The sequence below is a fragment of the Kogia breviceps genome, chromosome X (assembly GCF_026419965.1).
Source record: "Kogia breviceps isolate mKogBre1 chromosome X, mKogBre1 haplotype 1, whole genome shotgun sequence".
Taxonomy (NCBI): domain Eukaryota; kingdom Metazoa; phylum Chordata; class Mammalia; order Artiodactyla; family Physeteridae; genus Kogia; species Kogia breviceps.
In genome coordinates, this window is record NC_081330.1 from 27894784 (window position 1) to 27913606 (window position 18823).

At 39.6% G+C, this 18823-nt stretch overlaps 1 protein-coding gene across 2 annotated transcripts; it reads left to right on the plus strand.

The window, feature by feature from the left end:
• The first annotated feature begins 1684 nt into the window (after nt 1-1684).
• On the plus strand, nt 1685-18046 carry UPF3B (UPF3B regulator of nonsense mediated mRNA decay). Of its 2 annotated transcripts, XM_059049680.2 has the most exons (11): nt 1685-1931; nt 2819-2925; nt 3100-3206; nt 7845-7943; nt 9248-9358; nt 10614-10657; nt 11125-11307; nt 11711-11749; nt 13600-13760; nt 14097-14391; nt 17040-18046. In XM_059049680.2, the coding sequence occupies exons 1-11, from the start codon at nt 1755-1757 to the stop codon at nt 17187-17189; spliced, it is 1473 nt and encodes a 490-aa protein (XP_058905663.1). In that variant the 5' UTR covers nt 1685-1754; the 3' UTR covers nt 17190-18046. The 2 variants fall into 2 exon arrangements, with proteins under 2 accessions (XP_058905663.1, XP_058905666.1); XM_059049683.2 differs by lacking the exon at nt 11711-11749.
• Nucleotides 18047-18823: the final 777 nt, after the last annotated feature.

Sequence of the window (18823 nt, forward strand, 5' to 3'; positions counted from 1 at the left end):
CCAGCTGTCTGTCTCTTCAAGATCAGTACTAACCAGCTCCTCCATGGAAAAAGATTTCTCTTGGGTTTGGAGAAGGAGACAGATTCCATTCCATTCTCCTGAGGAGCCCCCTGGGGCTTTTGCTGAGCAATATTTTTCAAATTTTGCATTTCTTTTAATCTGAGGGGCTGAATTTCAATAAAATATAATTTACATAAAATAATATTTGCCAATTTTAGGTGTACAATTCAATGAGTTTACACAAATGTCTGCAGTCATGCAACCACCACCACAATCATGATAAAGAGCATTTTTTATAATTCCAAGAAGTTCCCTGGAGCCCTTCTGCAGTCAATCCCTCCCCCCACCCCCGCAATCATTGGTCTGCTTTCTCTCGCTATAGTTTTACCTTTTCTGGAATTTCATATCAATGAGATCATACAGCATGTATTCTCTTTGTGTCCTGATTCTTTCACTCAGCATAATCGTTTTGAGATTCACTCATGTGGATGGACGTATCGGTTCATTTTTATTGCTGAGTAGTATTTCAATCTATGGATGTGCCACATTTTGTTTATGCATTAGCCGGTTGACAGATATTTGGGTTGTTTCCAGTTTGGGGCTATTATAAATAATGCATAATTAGCCTTTTTAAAAGCAGGAAGGAGAGCAATCCCATCCAAAGCAAGTTGGGTTTTATTTTATTTTCTCCTCCCTGAGGGGCATCACTACCATGATAAATTCCTTTGACTTTTAAAAACGGTGATGAAAACAAATCTCATACATTTTGGTTATAATGATCCTTTAATGTCAGTGTTCTGTGCGTGTTTATTAAGTGTCTGAATCCTAATCAATACAAGGAAAAAAAACTAAAGCCTCTGAAAGGTTACTTCACAACCAATGAAAGAAAATACAAGTCATTCCCCTAGTGAGGTAAACTTTGGATAACATCGGGTTTATCTGAGGAAAACAAAGCCCGCAGAAAGTATCTTTAGATCTGAAAAACACTACACTTTCAAGATTAAGGATTCCATTTACTTACAAATAGGAACCCTGAAACACCTACGTCTCCAGACCTCCCGGCCAGAAGCGGGTAAATGCTTATTTATTTATTTATTTATTTTTGGCTGCGTTGGGTCTTCGTTGCTGCCCGCGGGCTTTCTCTAGTTGCAGCGAGCCGGGGCTGCTCTTGCGATGCGCGGGCTTTTCATTGCGGTGGCCTCTGTCGTTGCGGAGCACTGGCTCAAGGTGCGCGGGCTTCAACAGTTGTGGCGCGTGGGCTCAGTAGTTGTGGCTCGTGGGCTCTAGAGCGCAGGCTAAGTAGTTGTGGCACACGGGCTTAGTTGCTCCGCGGCATGTGGAATCTTCCCGGACCACGGCTCGAACGCGTGTTCCCTGTATTGGCAGGCGGATTCTTAACCACTGCGCCACCAGGGAAGCCCGAATAAATGCTTTGTATGCCGGGATTTGTAGTCCGTGAAATACTTGTCCCAGCCAAGATGGCGGAGTTGCTAATGACATGCCCCGAGGGAGTCTGGGTGGCAAGGGGATTGGGCGGTGCAGGGATTCCGCGGGCGGGAAGCTAAGACCAGGTGTTACAACCTTTCCACTGAAAGAAGCCGGAAGTCCTGAAGTCTCGCGAGATCCTGGCGGGGGCCAATGGAAAGCCCGTTTCTGTTTATCACTAGGGGCGTCGTTTGGGGGCGGGGCTCTGTCCGGAGTGGGCTGGGAGTCTCTAGGTGCCGGCGTAGTGGCGTTTAGGCCGAGCTACCGCGATGAGGAGCGAAACCGTGGCCATGAAGGAGGAGAAGGAGCATAGGCCTAAGGAGAAGCGAGTAACCCTTTTGACTCCCCCGGGGGCCACAGGCAGCGTCTGTGGGGCTTCGGGAGACAGCATCAAAGGGGAAGATAAGCAGGATCGGAACAAGGAGAAGAAAGAGGCGTTGAGCAAGGTGTCTGGCCGGCTGTCGGCCCAGGAGAGGGCGGGACGGTTCCGCCACCCGTGGAGGATGGTTGGGAAGGGGCTGCCCTCTTCCTCTCCCAGTCTCTTCCTCTGTTTCTTCACTTGAGTGAAAATCGCATCACCCTGTCTCATCTACTCTCCAGAAATGGGGGAGCCCCTCCCCGCCGAGCCCCGGGATGGGAGTGAGGGAGAGCGGGGGGATTCCCAGACAAGAAGGGTTTAGGTCAGATCTGTGAGATTATAATGGGAGGGGGAGCGACAGTGAAAAGAATGAGTAATTGGAGGGGAATTATTGAATAGTGAAGAGGCCATCAAGGGTGGGAGTAGTTTGTGATAGGAATATTAATAGAGGCTAGTTGAGGGAGTGGGTGGGTGGGTGGTCTGAGGGCCAGATCGGGTGCATCTTTATTTGGGGGGCAATGAGGGAATTTGTGGTATTCCTTAGAATTTTGAATTCTTTATGCTGATTGAGTAAGGATTTTATTTTAGTATGTGTTGGATGTGGTAGGGAAATATTAATAAATCAAGAATTCATGGCACCCACAAAAGACCAGGGTTGGTTTACTAATTTCTTACCACTACTGAAAATGGGTGATAGAAAATGAGGCGAAAACCTAGTAAACTGTGGGGCTTCGGGTTAACAGAACCTGAGATTTTCCTTGCTCCAGGCAGTTCTCGTTTCTGAGAGGTTTTTTTTTTTTTTTTTAAACTACGTTACTATTATGTTTGACTAATCATTCTGAGCTTTCTGAACATTCTCTTGGGTTTTTATAAGTGATCTCATCTTTTAAAGGCCAACTTTCTTCAGGGACAGTGATTCAGGTATGACAGAAAATTGATTTGTACTAATTTTATTTTCCCTGTTCATTTCTTAAGGTGGTAATACGGAGATTACCGCCCACTTTGACCAAGGAGCAGCTTCAGGAACATCTTCAGCCTATGCCTGAGCATGATTATTTTGAGTTTTTTTCCAATGATACTAGGTAAAATAAATAAATAAAAGAGGGAGGGGGTAAATGAAAAAGGTTTCTTCCATTCTTTTGTATCCTACTAATGTTTTCCATTTGATTTTTGAGCCTATCTTTTTAATATATGCATACTTGTAATTCAGTCAGACACCTGCAGGCACATTGACATAATTGCTTTCCTCCCTGCAGCCTGTATCCTCATATGTATGCCAGAGCATACATCAACTTTAAAAACCAGGAGGACATCATTTTGTTCAGGGATCGTTTCGATGGTTATGTATTCCTTGACAATAAAGGTAAGTCCTTTTTTAACTGAGGGGGGTGGTTTCTTTGTCATTTGTATGTTTAAGACAATGTGTGTATCACAGTGTTTTCTTGATGCCTTCATGGCGTTTCTAAAATCTTGGGTGATAAGATGAGCAACATTTAAAGAGTTTTACACATTTGATAAGCTTATGACAGCCTTATATTATATAGATAATATGACAGTTTTACAGTCCTCAGGTATTTGTATTAATCTGTTATTTCTGTAATTTGATCAGCTGAATGAAATTGCCACAGTTTTCTCCTCCTGTGACTGTTATTTTGCCCAGTATTAGATGATCTGTTGTTTTGAGTATTTACTAGTTTCAACAGTGATACTGATAAATGACTCTTTAAACTTGTATGATGAATTTTAAATATTTACTTCTCATCTTGCTTCAAGGACCAACATTTAAGTCAGATTCTTTATGTCAATAGTTGCCAGTTGGAGTACTGTTTAACATTCTAAGTTGTATATAATTAAAACATTGAACTTGATGATTTCCCACTTTGTATCTAGGAGTTTATAGGGAAGAAAAACTTCTGCCTTAACTCTCATTTTATTATTTGCTGCTTGCAACATTTAGCCAGAGAATGTCCAAGCTTCCATTTGCCACTTTTCTTTTGGCTTTGCAATCATAAGTGAATGATGTGTCTTTTTGTTAGGTTGTGTTTTTTCATTATTAGTTCAAAGTTGGTAAAAAGGAAATCTTTGTCAGGGAATATGCCAGTAAAAGTTGAAGGATTGCTACTGTGTTTGTCCAGCTTTTATTAATCCCCTCAAACCAGCTACTTCTCCACTCCAAGTTTATTCCAGTAGATAGCAGTGATTTCCTGGAAATCTGAGTTGTGTTTAACTTTTTTCCTCTCTTTTTTTTTATCCCTTACATTTAAACAATAGATGGATTTTGTCAGTTTATTGTTTTTTAATATCTTGTTCATCTAGACTTAGTAATACTTTCACACTTTATATCCTCATCACCTAATGCTTAAGACAACCAGTCTCTAACCTTATAGGATTTTCCATTTTTTCCCACTTTTCTGTATAATTTAGTCTTATATTGCCATGAAATTAATCTTTTTGAAAATAGTGACTTAAGATAGCAGTTGTGGAAAAAAGTCCAAATTCCTTAGTCTGATAGTCAGCATCTTCCATAGTTTGGCCTCACTTCTGTTTTTTTCAGCCTGTCTTCCACAAGTTCCTTCTGTTTCAGTCTGGTTTATCTGTTCCTTCTCAAATATATCAGTTATTAAGGTAATATGATTCTGTATTCACTAGGATTTCTAAAATCTTGTTTCCTGTGTGACTGCTTTGTGATGCCTAATGGTCAATTCTAGTAATTTATCCTGGCTTATGTTTACATGCCAAAGATCTAAGGATGGAATTTTATACCTTGTATGACATTACTCTATAGCAGGGATCTGGTGTATTTTTCCAGTAGTCACTTGGGTTTGTTTTTTTTTAAAATTGAGATATAACTCACATACCATAAAATTCAATGGTTTTTAGTATATTCACAAGTTTTGTAACCATTACCACTATGTAATTCCAGAATGTTTTCATCACTTCAAAAAGAATCCTGTATTCATTAGCAGTCATCTCCCATTCTCCTCTCCCCCTAGACCCTGGCAACCACTGATCTACTAACTATGGATTTCCTTATTCTGGACATTTCATATGAACTGAATCATACAATATGTGGCCTTTTGTGACTGCCTCTTTTTTTTTTTTTTTTTTAAACATACTTTTATTGGTTTGTTGGTTTGTTGGATCGATAGGTGTTTGGGGGCTGGTACGTTGATTTTGCCTGAAATCAGTTTCTGGGTTTACAGGAATACGTTATTTATTTATTTATTTTTGTGGTACATGGGCCTCTCACTGTTGTGGCCTCTCCCGTTGCGGAGCACAGGCTCCGGATGCGCAGGCTCAGCGGCCATGGCTCACGGGCCCAGCCGCTCCGCGGCATGTGGGATCTTCCCGGACCGGGGCACGAACCCGTGTCCCCTGCATCGGCAGGCGGACTCGCAACCACTGCGCCACCAGGGAAGCCCTGCCTCTTTTACTTAGTATGTTTTCAAGGTTCATCCATGTTATAGTATGTATATGTATAGTACGTACCTCATTGCTTTTTTTGTTTTTTTTTGCATTTTATTTATTTTTATTTATTTTATTTTTATTTTTATGGATATCTTAACCATTTTTAAATGTGCAGTTCAGTAGTGTTGAGTACATTCACATTGTTCTGCAACCAATCTCTCAAACTTCTTGTAAGACTGAAACTCTACCTATTAAACAACTCCCCATTTCTCCCTCCCCCAGCCTCTTGCAACTACATTCTACCTCTATGAACCACCCTTCTGTCTATGAAGTTGACCATTCTAGGTACCTCATATAAGTGGAATCATAGTATTTGACTTTTAGTGACTAGCTTATTTCACTTAGCATAATGTCCTCAAGGTTGATCCATGTTGTAGCATGTGTCAGAATCTCCTTTTCCATTGTATGTATATACTTCATTTTCTTTATCCATTCACCTGTTGGGGGACATTTGGCTATTGTGAATAATGCTGCTATGAATGTACAAACATTGTTCAAGTCTCTGCTTTCATTTCTTTTGAATACATACCCAAAAGTGGAATTGTGGGGTCATATGGTAATTCTATTTTTAATTTTTCTGAGGAACCACCATATTGTTTTCCATAGTGGCTGCACCATTTTATATTCCCACCAGCAATGCATGAAGGTTCTAATTTCTCCATGTCCTTGCCAACACTTGCTATTTTCTGAGGTTTTTTTCCCCTTTAATAGTAATCATTCTGACAGGTATAAGATGATATTTCATTGTGCTTTTGATTGGCATTTCCCTAATGATTAGTGAGGTAATAGTTTAATCTTTTCATATGCTTGAGCACATAGCATCTTTTCATTTGCTTATTGGCCATTTGTATACCATCTCTGGAGAAATGTCTATTCGAGTCCTTTGAACATTTTAAAATCAGATTATTTGGGGGTCTTTTTGTTGAGTTGTAGGAGTTCTTTACATATTCTGTATATTGACCCCTTATCAGATACATGATTTGCAAATATTGTCTCCAATTCTATAGGCTTCCTTTTCTGTCTGTTGATTATGTCCCTAGATGCACAGAAGTTCTTAATTTTTTAAAAAAATTATTTATTTTATTTATTTTTATTTTTGGCTGTGTTGGGTCTTTGTTGTTGCACACAGGCTTTCTCTAGTTGTGGCAAGTGGAGCTGTGCTTTCTTGTGGTGCGTGGGCTTCTCATTGCGGTGGCTTCTCTTGTTGTGGAGCATGGGCTCTAGACGCACGGGCTTCAGTAGTTGTGGCACTCAGGCTCAGTGGTTGTGGCTCGCGAGCTCTAGAGCACAGGCTCAGGAGTTGTGGCGCACAGGCTCAGTTGCTCCATGGCATGTGGGATCTTCCCAGACCAGGGCTCGAACCCGTGTCCCCTGCATTGGCAGGTGGATTCCCAACCATTGTGCCACCAGGGAAGCCCCAGAAGTTCTTAATTTTGATGTAGCACAGTTTATCTATTTTTCACTGTTGTTGCCTGTGCTTTTGGTGTCTCCTGGTGTATTTTTTAATAACAGCTTTACTGAGATATAATGCATATGACATAAAATTCACCCTTTTAAAGTGTACAGTTCAGTGTTTTTTAGTATATTCACAGAGCTGTGCAGCTGTCGCCACAATCTAATTTTAGAACACATTTCTCTAAAGAGAAACCTCGTACCCATTAGCTGTTACTCCTCATCTCTAGACAAGCACTAACCTACTTTCTATATCTATAGCTTTACCTGTTCCAGAGATTTCTGATATATATTTTTGCACTTATAAAAATCAGTTTTATTAAGGTATAATTTACATATTAAAATGCGTCCATTTTATGTGTGCATTTGGTGACTTTTGACATATTTATACCCCTGTATAATCAGTGTTGTGATCTGGTTTTTTTGTTTGTTTGTTTTGGCCATGCTGCATGGCTTGCAGGATCTTAGTTCCCCCACTGGGGATTGAACCTAGGCCCCTGCAATGAAAGTGCCGTGTACTAACCACTGGACTGCCAGGGAATTCCCTCTGATGTTTTTTTGTTTTTTGGATTTTTTTGCGGTACGCGGGCCTCTCACTGTTGTGGCCTCTCCCGTTGCGGAGCACAGGCTCCGGACGCGCAGGCTCAGCGGCCACGGCTCACGGGCCCAGCCGCTCTGCGGCATGTGGGATCTTCCTGGACCGGGGCACGAACCCATGTCCCCTGCATCGGCAGGCGGACTCTCAACCACTGTGCCACCAGGGAAGCCCTCTCTGCTGTATTTTTTAAATGAAAATTAGTTTGTAGATTTTTTTCCCCCACATATCACAGTATCACACTTTAGAAGTTGAATTTAAATGAGTATTTTAATTCCCTCCCATATCTTTTCACTAAGTTATCAGTATGAACTGGGGGCTCCTTTGGTAACATGTTGATTTTAGTTGTGCCAGTGTGATTTATGCCTGTTGGGAGACCTATTCACACCACTGTCATCAAAGGAGGCCTAGAGAGTGGTGGGTTGAGTCTCTTGTATCCACTTTTGACATTTTCTTTCATACAAGTATGCTATTTTTCCTAAACAGGTCAGGAATATCCTGCCATAGTAGAATTTGCACCTTTTCAAAAAGCTGCAAAAAAGAAGACTAAGAAAAGAGATACTAAAGTTGGGACTATCGATGATGGTACAGTATAGCTCTAGTTATGTAATGCTAATGCCATGTTTTTTTAAATTTAATTTTTATTTTATATTGGAATATAGTTGATTTACAATGTTGTGTTAGTTTCAGGTGTACAGCAAAGTGATTCTGTTATACATATACATATATTCATTCTTTTTCAGGTTCTTTTCCCATATGGGTTATTACAGAATATTGAGTAGAATTCCCTGTGTTGTATATATAGTGGGGCCATGGGTTTTTTAAAAATATTACCTTTGTGGGAATTAAATGGACTCCAATCTTTTAAATTAAGAAAACATAGGAAATAAAGTTCATGAGAAATGTAATTCACTGATGAAAGCTTTGCTTGTTAGAATGGAGGTGGGTTTCCTCTAGTTTTTACTCTCTTTGGCTAATGGCTTTTCATCCCTTAACTATTAAGCAATATATTTTGACTGTTGAGTAGTAAATCACCTTAGGTATATTCATTAAAAGACAATGGGAAAAAATCAGATGTTTCAAATTACAACTCCTTGAGGCCTCTTACCATTTTTATGATTATTTATTTGACTTTTGGTTTCCATTTTTATAAAGAGGAAGAGTTATCATTGAGAGCTGTGATGGAAGAATTTCTCTACTTGAGTAACTTAATATAAAGTATCTGTAGTGGCCAGTCCTGTTTTCTAGGCTTTGAATATGCAGTTAACTGCACACATAGTAATTACATTGAACTGAAATATTGGAACTAAAAAACTGAAATAATTGCCATTTACAGTAAACTGGATCCAGAGTTTGAGATCTCTGTGATGTGGTTGTGTTGGCTGAGGACTTAGCTGCAGTATTTTATATCAGATTGGCATTTTAGAATCAACTAGTTTGGTTTCCATTATTTATTACTATAATGGGTATTTTATAAGGAAAACACAGAAAAGACTCAACACACAGCTGCTTATTGATTGTATCATAGATTCAGACCGTGAAGACTAGATCAAGTGACATGCTCCACAGTGCATGCTCCAGATACAACATAATGACTCAGATGTGTTACCCTTTCTGATGTCGGAGGCATCTAGGAAAGAATTCCAGAAGTTACCATCACCTCTAGTGCCACATCTAGGACGTCTGCCCTCATTTATCTGTTTAGAACACCTGATTTTCATATGCTGAGTTTAATTAAAGTGAGGTGTACTGATGCAGAAACTGCTTACATGCTATACATGATAGTCTGTGAAGGTCCCATAACTATAGCTTGCAGTTCTCCCATAGATAATACTTCCTATTTTGTTTAAAGTCTGCTATATTTTCTATTTACTTAAACAATTATTTAGATCCAGAATATAGAAAATTTTTGGAAAGTTATGCTGCAGATAATGAGAAAATGACATCTACTCCAGAGACACTGCTAGAGGAAATAGAAGCAAAAAATAGAGAATTAATAGGTAAGTGGGCAAAAGGAATTAAGGGCAACAGCTTTTTCATCAGAAGACCTGTCAGACTCCCACTTCTGTCACTTGCTAGCTATTTGACCATGGGAAAGGCACTAACTTCTTTAAGACTCTGTTTGTTCTACTATAAAGTGCAGACAATACCTGCCTCACAGGATTATGAGAATGCATTGATAAGATGGGAAAAGTTCTGACTTATTTAGTGCCACACAAATGTAACAGAAGTATAAAAAGTTTGAAGACTCATATGGGACCTTAAGATGTTGGTAAGCCTTTGAAGATCAATTGGTGTTTTCTAGAAATAAGTTCATATTCCTAAAAAAAATTTTGACCTGAAAATGTCAAAAAATGAAGTTAGTTCCTGCAAAATTGAAAACCACTTGAGAAATTCTAGCTTGGATGTTGGTTTTAGTAGTAAGTTGTCACTACTCTATCAGCTCTAAACATAAGCATAGCCTCTGACCCAGGATTTCCACTCTTAGGAATTTATCCTAGGCAGGAAGCATGCTTTTCAAAAAGCTAGCTACAAGGTTAGATAGCATTGTTCAGAATATTGAAGAATGAATTAAATATTTTTCTAAAACTTGGTTTTTATTAATGGATGCATAGTATAAGCCGATCTCCGATACTTTCCATAGAATAAATTCCCAGAAGTGGAATTATGGGGTCAAAAGTATTAGATATTTTTAGCCCCTTACCCCAGTTTCTTCCTGGTTGAGCAAATTTATACTCCCATCTGTAAAACAAGAGAATGTCCTTTGCACTTTATTCTCACTGACTGGGAATTGCTCTTTCTAATAATTGTTTTATTGTTTTAATTTGAATTTCTTAACTTTTTTTTTTTTCGGTCCGCGGGCCTCTCACTGTTGTGGCCTCTCCCGTTGCGGAGCACAGGCTCCGGACGCGCAGGCTCTGTGGCCCGCGGCCATGGCTCATGGGCCCAGCTGCTCCGCGGCATGTGGTATCTACCCAGACCAGGACAAAAACCCGTGTCGCCTGCATTGGCAGGCGGACTCTCAACCACTGCTCCACCAGGGAAGCCCGAATTTCTTAACTTTAAAAAAATTATTTTAAACCTTCAGAATCGAAATAGAATACTGTAAAACTTCTTTCCAATAATATAGTTGTGAACTTACTGTTTAAGGGGTGTAGTTTTCCCACCTTGGGTGGTTGGCAGGGAATGTCAGAAAATGGAATCCTTTCTAGGGGTTGATTAAGTATTATTAATAATCTGTTTACATTTATGTAGCTAAAAAGACAACCCCACTTTTGAGCTTCTTGAAAAACAAGCAGGTAAACCTTTTGTTTTCATAGTTCTCTCAATACTTCTATTTCATTGGTTTGCATTCTGTGAATATGAGAGCATTGGGATCTTATAGGAGAGATAGCTGCTTTTTCTACCATTATTCTTTAAAGATTTGGCTCATTGGCCTCACTCTCTGGCCCTCTCCTTCACTCTGGTTGTTGGACCAAAGATTCACTCTGCAAAACCAGGGAGTCCTTAGCTTGCTCCAGAGACACTCTCTTGATTGCCTGAAAGCCTCTGGATAATGTAGTAAGGCAGCAGTGGGAGACTCTCATATTAGCAGGCCCTGGTCTTTATTCTCTCTCATATTTTGAACGGGGTGGGGAGGGGGTTAAGGAGGTAGAAAATGGGAAGGAAAGATGATACAGTTAAGTGGGTGCCCACCATACCTTCAAGACTGAGTTTTTGGTGGCAGTTATCTTGTTTGAAGGTTTGTGTTGATGTTTCTTTCTAGAGGATGAGAGAAGAAAAGAGAGAAGAAAGAAGGAGGCGAGAAATAGAAAGAAAAAGACAAAGAGAAGAAGAGAGGAGGAAATGGAAAGAAGAAGAGAAACGAAAAAGGAAAGATATAGAAAAGCTAAAGAAGATAGACAGAGTTCCAGAAAGGGACAAATTAAAGGATGAACCAAAGATTAAGGTATGAAAATAACTTTAACTGAATGCATGTTGCTGAAAATTGCATGTACTGTATCTACTTCTTCAAATATGCATGCATCTTGTGTTGGTGTAAACAGTTTTTTTGGTTTTGTTTTTGTCTTTTTTTTGGGGGGGAGTGAATCAACAGAAGTCTTTCCTATAATAATAATAGTATTATTCTTTTAATTTAAGATAATTTAAAAGATTAAGTAGTTTACATGGTATTCAGTGCAGATCTGTGTTATTTTAATCAATGAAAATGTTCGATTTTGGATTATTATGTTCTCAGTTCTTCATAAATAAGGGCTTAGGGCTGGCTGGCATGAATTATGGGTTTTATTCAGCTTTTCCTTCATTTTTGATACATGAAGTTGCCTCATCTGTTTGTTTTCCACTGTCCTCAGGTACACAGGTTTCTGTTACAAGCTGTGAATCAGAAAAATGTAAGGACCAAGTACATGATACAGAGCACCTAGTATCATGTCACACACACAGGTCTTAGTTAATAAGTCCTTTTGGTGGTGGTGGTAGTGTTTCCTGTAGAAAACCCCTTCAGACTGACCTAGGTCTTCTTAAAAGCTGAGCCATTTTAGATGCCTACTTTAGAAGGAAGCTCAGATGACTTGCTGATGCTCTGCTGTGTACCCAGGAGCTTCAACAATATACAGCTAGAGGACAACCATGCCTAAAGAGCTCTTTCCCTTCTCTTTTTATATGCCTCTCATAACTGGCTGCCTTGTGGGATTACTAGGGATAATACCCCCTGCATTAAGTCCTTTCGCCTCTCACAGGATTCCCCACGTTACCTTCTTGCATCTACCTGGGAATCTGTGAGCAGCAGATTCTGATTAATATATTGCATGTAGGAAGAGGAAAACCTATAGAAAGATCCCAGCCTTGCTACTTCCCTTCTGAGGGCATGGCTTGGCAGCCCTTGCTTCAGCGAACTTCCTGGGGAAGTACTCGTACATAGTACTTCAGAGAAAGTCAGAGAAAATCTCACAGAGGTGAATGCAGGGTCTCCTTTTACCTCCTCAAAATTCAGCCGTCCATGTGGCTAGGGTTCCCCTAGGCTCTCCAGGACTCATTATTGGTGATAAGGGGTTTGGCGGCAGGGTGGGGAAGTTCCCATCTTAATTCCTTCTGGCAATTTCTCTGTCCGCCATGCCACAAGTGACTTGACTTTCTATTTCTGTCAGCAAGGCCGAAGGTAGAGCCAGCCATGCTGGAGATATCCGTTAATGTTCTTATTAGAGTAATGAACATCTTGGCTTCTAACAAAGATGTTCATTAGAGAAATAAGAACACTTCCAGGGAAACCTGCACATGGTATCCTCACTTTACACTGGTGCCTTCTTAGTGTCCGGTTTGGACTCACCATTTGCAGTGGCTGTCTGTGTGCTGAAATACTTCATGCTTAAGTCTTGTGGTGCTTTGCCTTTTGCTTGGTGGCTTGTATGATGCCTTCACCTTGAGATGAACCTTTCTATGATGCCTTCACTCTGAGACTTGAAATTCTTCTATTTTGCCTAAAAATCTCTCTGAATATCCAACACTTGGGGGTATCCTAGAGAGATTTATAGCAGTGGCATGAGAAAGAAATTTTTGTTAGCAATGTGGACTTTATAAACCACTTTTATTTTAGAATTGCATTCTGTCATATATATGACATTGAGCAGAATTCCTATTCAGTAGAGATGGAACTTCACAGTTCCATTGTATGAGGTATTTGGATTTTTAAATCAAATGCCAAATAATTTTTGCTTTTCATCTCTAATGATAATATGATTGTACCATCATAAGTATGTAACTACTCTCAGACTCAAGGCAAAATTATTCCTGCAATGGATCTCTCCTTTGGTGACCAAGGTATTTGTCATTGTAATTACTACATAAAAATAGTACAACAGTAATGATCTGCTTAGCATTTTAAATTCATACCATATTTTCCTATCAAGTTATGCCAACATGCTGGGCTACAGAAGGCATACTTGAAAGTGTACGTTGGTCTACTTAAAGGTTGACCCATTTAAGCCAAAGGAGTATTGATCCTATTGCCACAAAGTGATTAAACCACTTCATTTGAGTGGATAACACTTTCACATTAATAGCGTCCTTTTAGCAAATTACTGCTCTCGTGCACTAGTTGTTCACCTGAAAGTTTAGGAGTACCTGCAGAGACGGGGGCCTTCTATAGCCTAAATTGAAAATATTTAGTATATTATTTTCTTTGGTAGAATCAGAAGACAATGTCCCACCCTTCAAAATAAACTTAAATTTGTTCTCTTTAAAGCTGCTCAAGAAGCCAGAAAAAGGCGATGAAAAAGAATTGGACAAAAGAGAAAAGGTTAAGAAATTGGACAAAGAGAATCTGAGTGATGAAAGAGCCAGTGGGCAGAGTTGTCCGTTGCCCAAACGTTCTGATGGTGAATTTAAAGATGAAAAGCCTAAGAGGTCGGTAGTCGAGGGCTCTTTGGTACATTTGTTTTCGATATGTTTCTAGGTGCTAGTTTTACTGCTACTTTCTGGACTTGTACCTGAATCAAGACACTTTGTTTTACGAGGTGTAGGGGGATGAGGAGGACAGGTTTCAGATATTGTAGTATCTTAATCTGGGTGAATGACTGGGGTTTTTTTTTTTAATTGTTTTTCAAAATACTAGTATTTTTTTTTTAAATGCTGCTCCAAAAGTTCAGCCTCATTGTAGCGGCCAAGTCAGGATCAGAATGTTCCTGCATTTGTGATGAGAAGAGCTTTGAGAGTGCATTGTCAGATTTGTTTTTCACGCAGACCTGAAGATGAGAGCGGCCGAGAATACAGGGAGAGGGAGCGGGATTATGAACGAGAGCAAGAGCGCGCCCTGCGGGAAAGAGAGAGGCTGAAGCGGCAGGAGGAGGAGCGCCGCAGGCAGAAGGAGCGCTATGAGAAAGAGAAGGCTTTTAAAAGAAAGGAAGAGGAGGTGAAGAAAGAGAAAGAGGCCCTTCGGGATAAAGGAAAGAAGCCTGAAAGTGCAGAGCCGGTAGGCGGCTCAGAAAAAACTGAAAAGAAAGAGGAAGTGGTTAAGAGAGATCGCATAAGAAACAAGGTGCCGCTTTTCGTTCAACTTACTTTCATGAGGATTTTTTCTTCTTTTCCTGAAAGTATAAAGGAAAGGGCTAGCTCGTTCGTTATAGAATTTTAGGGGAACTTTAACTATCTGCACCTTCTTGTCAGTCTTGGTGGGGTCCTTTTATTAATTTGTTGTTAATAAGTTTGTGTATGTATTTCAGAGGCACACAGAAGTAGAGAGAACAGAGGAATAATGTGATGTACCCATCACCCAGCTTCAGCAATTATCACCTCATGGCCAATCTTCTTTCTACTCTAGCCTATCTTACTCCTACTGGATTATTTTTAAGCAAATCCTAGACAGATAATTTCTAATTTAAATGCGTCAATATTAAGAGTAAAGACTTTTTTTTTTTGGCCACGCCCCGAGGCAGCATGCGGGAGCCAGAGATTGAACCCGTACCCCCTGCAGTGGAAGTGCAGAGTTTTAACCACTGGACTGCCAGGAAAGTCCCAAAGACTCTTTTTCTTAATAAAATAACCCTAGTAGCATTTTCACACCACAAAAAAAAGACAAAACTGACAATAACTCCTTAGCATCCTACCTGCTCAGTGTTCAGATTTTCCCAGTTGTCTCATTAACATCTTTTTTATAGGCTCTAAACAAGGTCCACAAACTATATTTGCTTGAAATGTTCCCTTAAGTCTCTTTTAATCTAAACAATTCCTCCTCCTCTTGTTTTCCTACCATTTATTTGTTGCAGAATCCAATTTGCCCTGTAGAGCTTCTAACAGTCCAGATTGGCTAATTACATCCCTGTGGTATCATTTAACATGTTCCTCTACCTTCTGTGTTTCCTTGAAAGCCAGTAGTCATATCTAGAGCAGGGTCAGCAAATTTTTTTTCTGTCAAGGGCCAGATGGTAAATATTTCAGGCTTTGTGGGTCATGTGGTCTCTGTCACAACCAGTAAGCTTTGTAGGAAAGTAGGCATAGACAACATGTAAAAGAATAAGCCTGGCTGTGTGCCAATCAAACTTTATTCACAAAAACAGGTGGCCCCTCATCTAGAGGCCTGAATATATTCAGACTCAATTGTTGGCAAGAATACTTGATAGGTGGTGTTGTGCAGTTCCTACTCCATCATATCAGGAAGCATACAATATCTGGGTATCCTTTTGTTGTGATATTAAGATTGATCAGCAGTAATCGTATTATGGTTATGTGATAGGACGTCCTTGCTCTTAAGACACACAAGCTGAAATATTTAGCAATGAAGGGTCATGATGTCTGCACTTACTCTCAAATGGTTCCGCAAAAATAAAATGTGTCTGTATACGTGTATGCCTGCACACACTAGAGTCGGAAAAGGCACATGTGACAAAATGTTAACCATCGCGAATCTAGGAGAAGGGTATTGGGTATTTGTTGTACACGTTTGGCAACATTTCTATAGATTAAAATTTTTTTAAGATAAAAAGTTGGGAAAACAACTGATCAATTAGTTCAGGTATTGTAAGCCTGATCCATATATTATAAAAATTTTTATCAGCCTTTCTCCTAATAATTTTGTTTAGATGCGTTATTTCATAAGGTGGGGGAAAGGCAAGAAAAACATTTGATCCTTTCCCTTTATTTACAGTATTCAGAGTAATGAGTTGGTGTCCCAACAACTTGTAGGGGCTATCCATGAGTTTTGTTCTGTTTAGGCTTTAAGAACTTGTAGATTTAGAAATATTTGGTGTACTCCAACTTGTTACTATCAGTTATTGTCCTTGTTGATGTTTAAATTGTCCCATCTTTGCAGAGTAGGAGCCCCATCATCTGTTTCTTTAAATGCTACGCAGCGGTCTCATTTGTTTTAACGTTTCATCTTATTAAAATAGTGAAATATTTTGCTGGAATTATTCACTTGGGAATAATGCTTTCAGGCTAACTTTCGTATGTCAGAGAGAAAGGGCAAGGAAGGCTCATGTCGTGTTTTATTGAATTCGAAAAAAGGCCTATACATTTAAGTTTTCCAGGGTCATATTGTCATAACCAAACACATTACTTGAACTGAGGGGTACCTGGTGACTTTATTGAGGATTATTTAGGAACCTGAGATCTAAAGTGCCACCTAGAGAGTCTCAAGCTAGGCTGTTACCTTGTTAAACCTGAATTAAGAGACAGTCATATTTGTGCTAAGTTACAACGGTCTGAGCTCATAACTTCAGGGAGGTCTTCATTTAAGACTTTGCATTCTTTATTATTGTTGTTTTTACTCCTAAAATTTTCTCAGATGGTGGTGCATTTTAAAGTCAGTTTACTGATGGGGAAGAGAGATAGCCAGTGGCCATGGTTTCTAAGGAAAAACTATTCAAGCTGATTCAGTTCATCTTGAGATGGTCAAGAAAATTAGGCAGTAGAGTTATCAAAAATTTACTCTAGGCATATAAAATAATACTTATTTTTAACTGTTGCTTAAAAAGTGAAACGGTTGTTTTTCTTTGTAGATAGGGGAAAGGAAGCAGGCAGTTTGAAGCAAATTAACCATCAACACTTACTGTCATGTACTGTGCCCTCACATTTTTGGTCTTGTGTGGGTTCTTTTTGGTATATATCAGCATATAACTTATGACTCTGAAAATCCCCTGTAAATGCTTAGTAGCAATGTTGTAACATTAACATTTCATTTTACTTTAGGATCGCCCAGCAATGCAGCTTTACCAACCAGGAGCTCGAAGCCGAAATCGACTCTGTCCCCATGATGACAGCACCAAGTCTGGAGATTCAACCATAGAAAAAAAGCAGGAAAGTGGTATTAGCCATAGAAAAGAAGGAAGCGAGGAGTGATAGGTCCAAATGGCCTTAGGTGTCCTGACTGTCTAGGCAGCCAAAGAGCACGAATTAAGCAATCCAGAAGTGCCTTCAGGGCAAAGGAATAGAGAGAGAGAAAGGGGGTCGCTGTGCTGCTGGGGTACACTGCAGAGGAGTATGTTTTGCGTCAAAGCAGGAACCCGATTGCAGGTTCAGATTGGAAGTACAATTTCATTTTTTATGCAGTTCCTACAAATTAATTTTAAAGTGTCAGACAAAGCTGAGGGAGAGGACATACATTGCAATTTGCAGGCAGGAAACGTCAAGAGGGGACTTAATTAGGTATGACACGAGAAGGAGATACAGGAACTGGCTCTAAAATCAAAAGGTTTTGTTAATACTGGATTGAATTTTCTTAATTTCAGTGGAGCAGAGTCACTTTGAAGTCTTGTTCAGATCTAGTTATAGTCATTGTTGGTGATAACTGTTGACTTTGTGTAGTGTAGAAGCAACAAGCATGTAATTGTAATACAAGTACAGTGAAGGATGTAACAGATTTTCGCTTCTGCAAAAATTTAAATAGTCATGTCATGTCTATATCCTGTGTCCTAAAGTTTTAGGATTAGTTTTAGTTTTTTGTTTGCTTACGTGAGCATAGCATAAAAAAAGCTTTTTTAACATCTCCTTTTGCCTTTAGCAATTTTTATATTACTAAAGTTTAACCCTTAGTTGGTGCTTGACAATCCAGTCTTTGTTTTATCTTAGGTCTCATGAGCTGAGGGCCTACCGTCTCCGGGAAGGAAACTGCACCAATATTTGTTCCTGTTAAATAGCAACTTTTAATCTTAGCTTGTTTTGCGTCGATGTCAATAAATATCAGCATCACTCAAGTACGAAGCTAAGTGGTTTATTAACTTTACAAAGTAAATGTTAGTTTTGAGAAATTAAACTTTTGATACTTAATTAACCTTTTGGGAATTTTGAAAGTGGATGAATGATATTTGTTACTACCTTCACTAGCACTATGCCTATATTTTGCTCATCAAGAAGACCAAATCATGGTTCACCACTCTTGTTCCATAAGAACCAAAATGTCTGGACAACATCCTTGAGCTGCTGCTTCATTTCCATCCTGCCAGCTTCTCTAATGTGATGTCAGTTTGCCTTTACTCTATAAGTCACTGCTTTATGTTTACTCAGCTTTTAGAAACCAGTAGCCCAAGAGGCATAAAGAAGAAGAGCCATCGAAGGTGATTGAAAGGGAATGGTCCTCAACTGGGAGAGAGTACTGGCATAATGGAAGGTATTTTCAAGGAGGAGAATGGCTGGCAGTGTCCCATGCCACAGAGAGATTAAGGAAGATAAGAAATGTGCACTGTTCACTGGATTTGGCAGTATTGAGGCATGCATGAACTGGTGAGGCAGAAACCATGTTACAGTGAGGGGTGAGTGGCAGGTGGGAAGTGGAGATGGGGGCAGTTGGATATACAGGTCTTGGAGCTCAGAGAAGAGATTTGGGCTAGAGATACAGGTTTGGAATTCATCTATTTTTAGGTGATCATTGAAGCCATGGGCCTGGATTTAATCACTTATGGGGAGAGAGTAGAGAAAGAACAGAAACAGACCTAAGGCCCAGCCTTAAAGAACTCTAAGGATACTATACAGGTAAG

What these genes read in the sequence shown, in the direction of transcription:
- UPF3B (XM_059049680.2), top strand. Translation starts at nt 1,755, where the DNA reads ATGAGGAGCGAAACCGTGGCCATGAAGGAGGAGAAGGAGCATAGGCCT. An exon ending in AGTTGGGACTATCGATGATG is followed by an intron (nt 7,944 to 9,247) that starts GTACAGTATAGC and finishes ACAATTATTTAG; the next exon opens with ATCCAGAATATAGAAAATTT. An exon ending in AGGATGAACCAAAGATTAAG is followed by an intron (nt 11,308 to 11,710) that starts GTATGAAAATAA and finishes CACTGTCCTCAG; the next exon opens with GTACACAGGTTTCTGTTACA.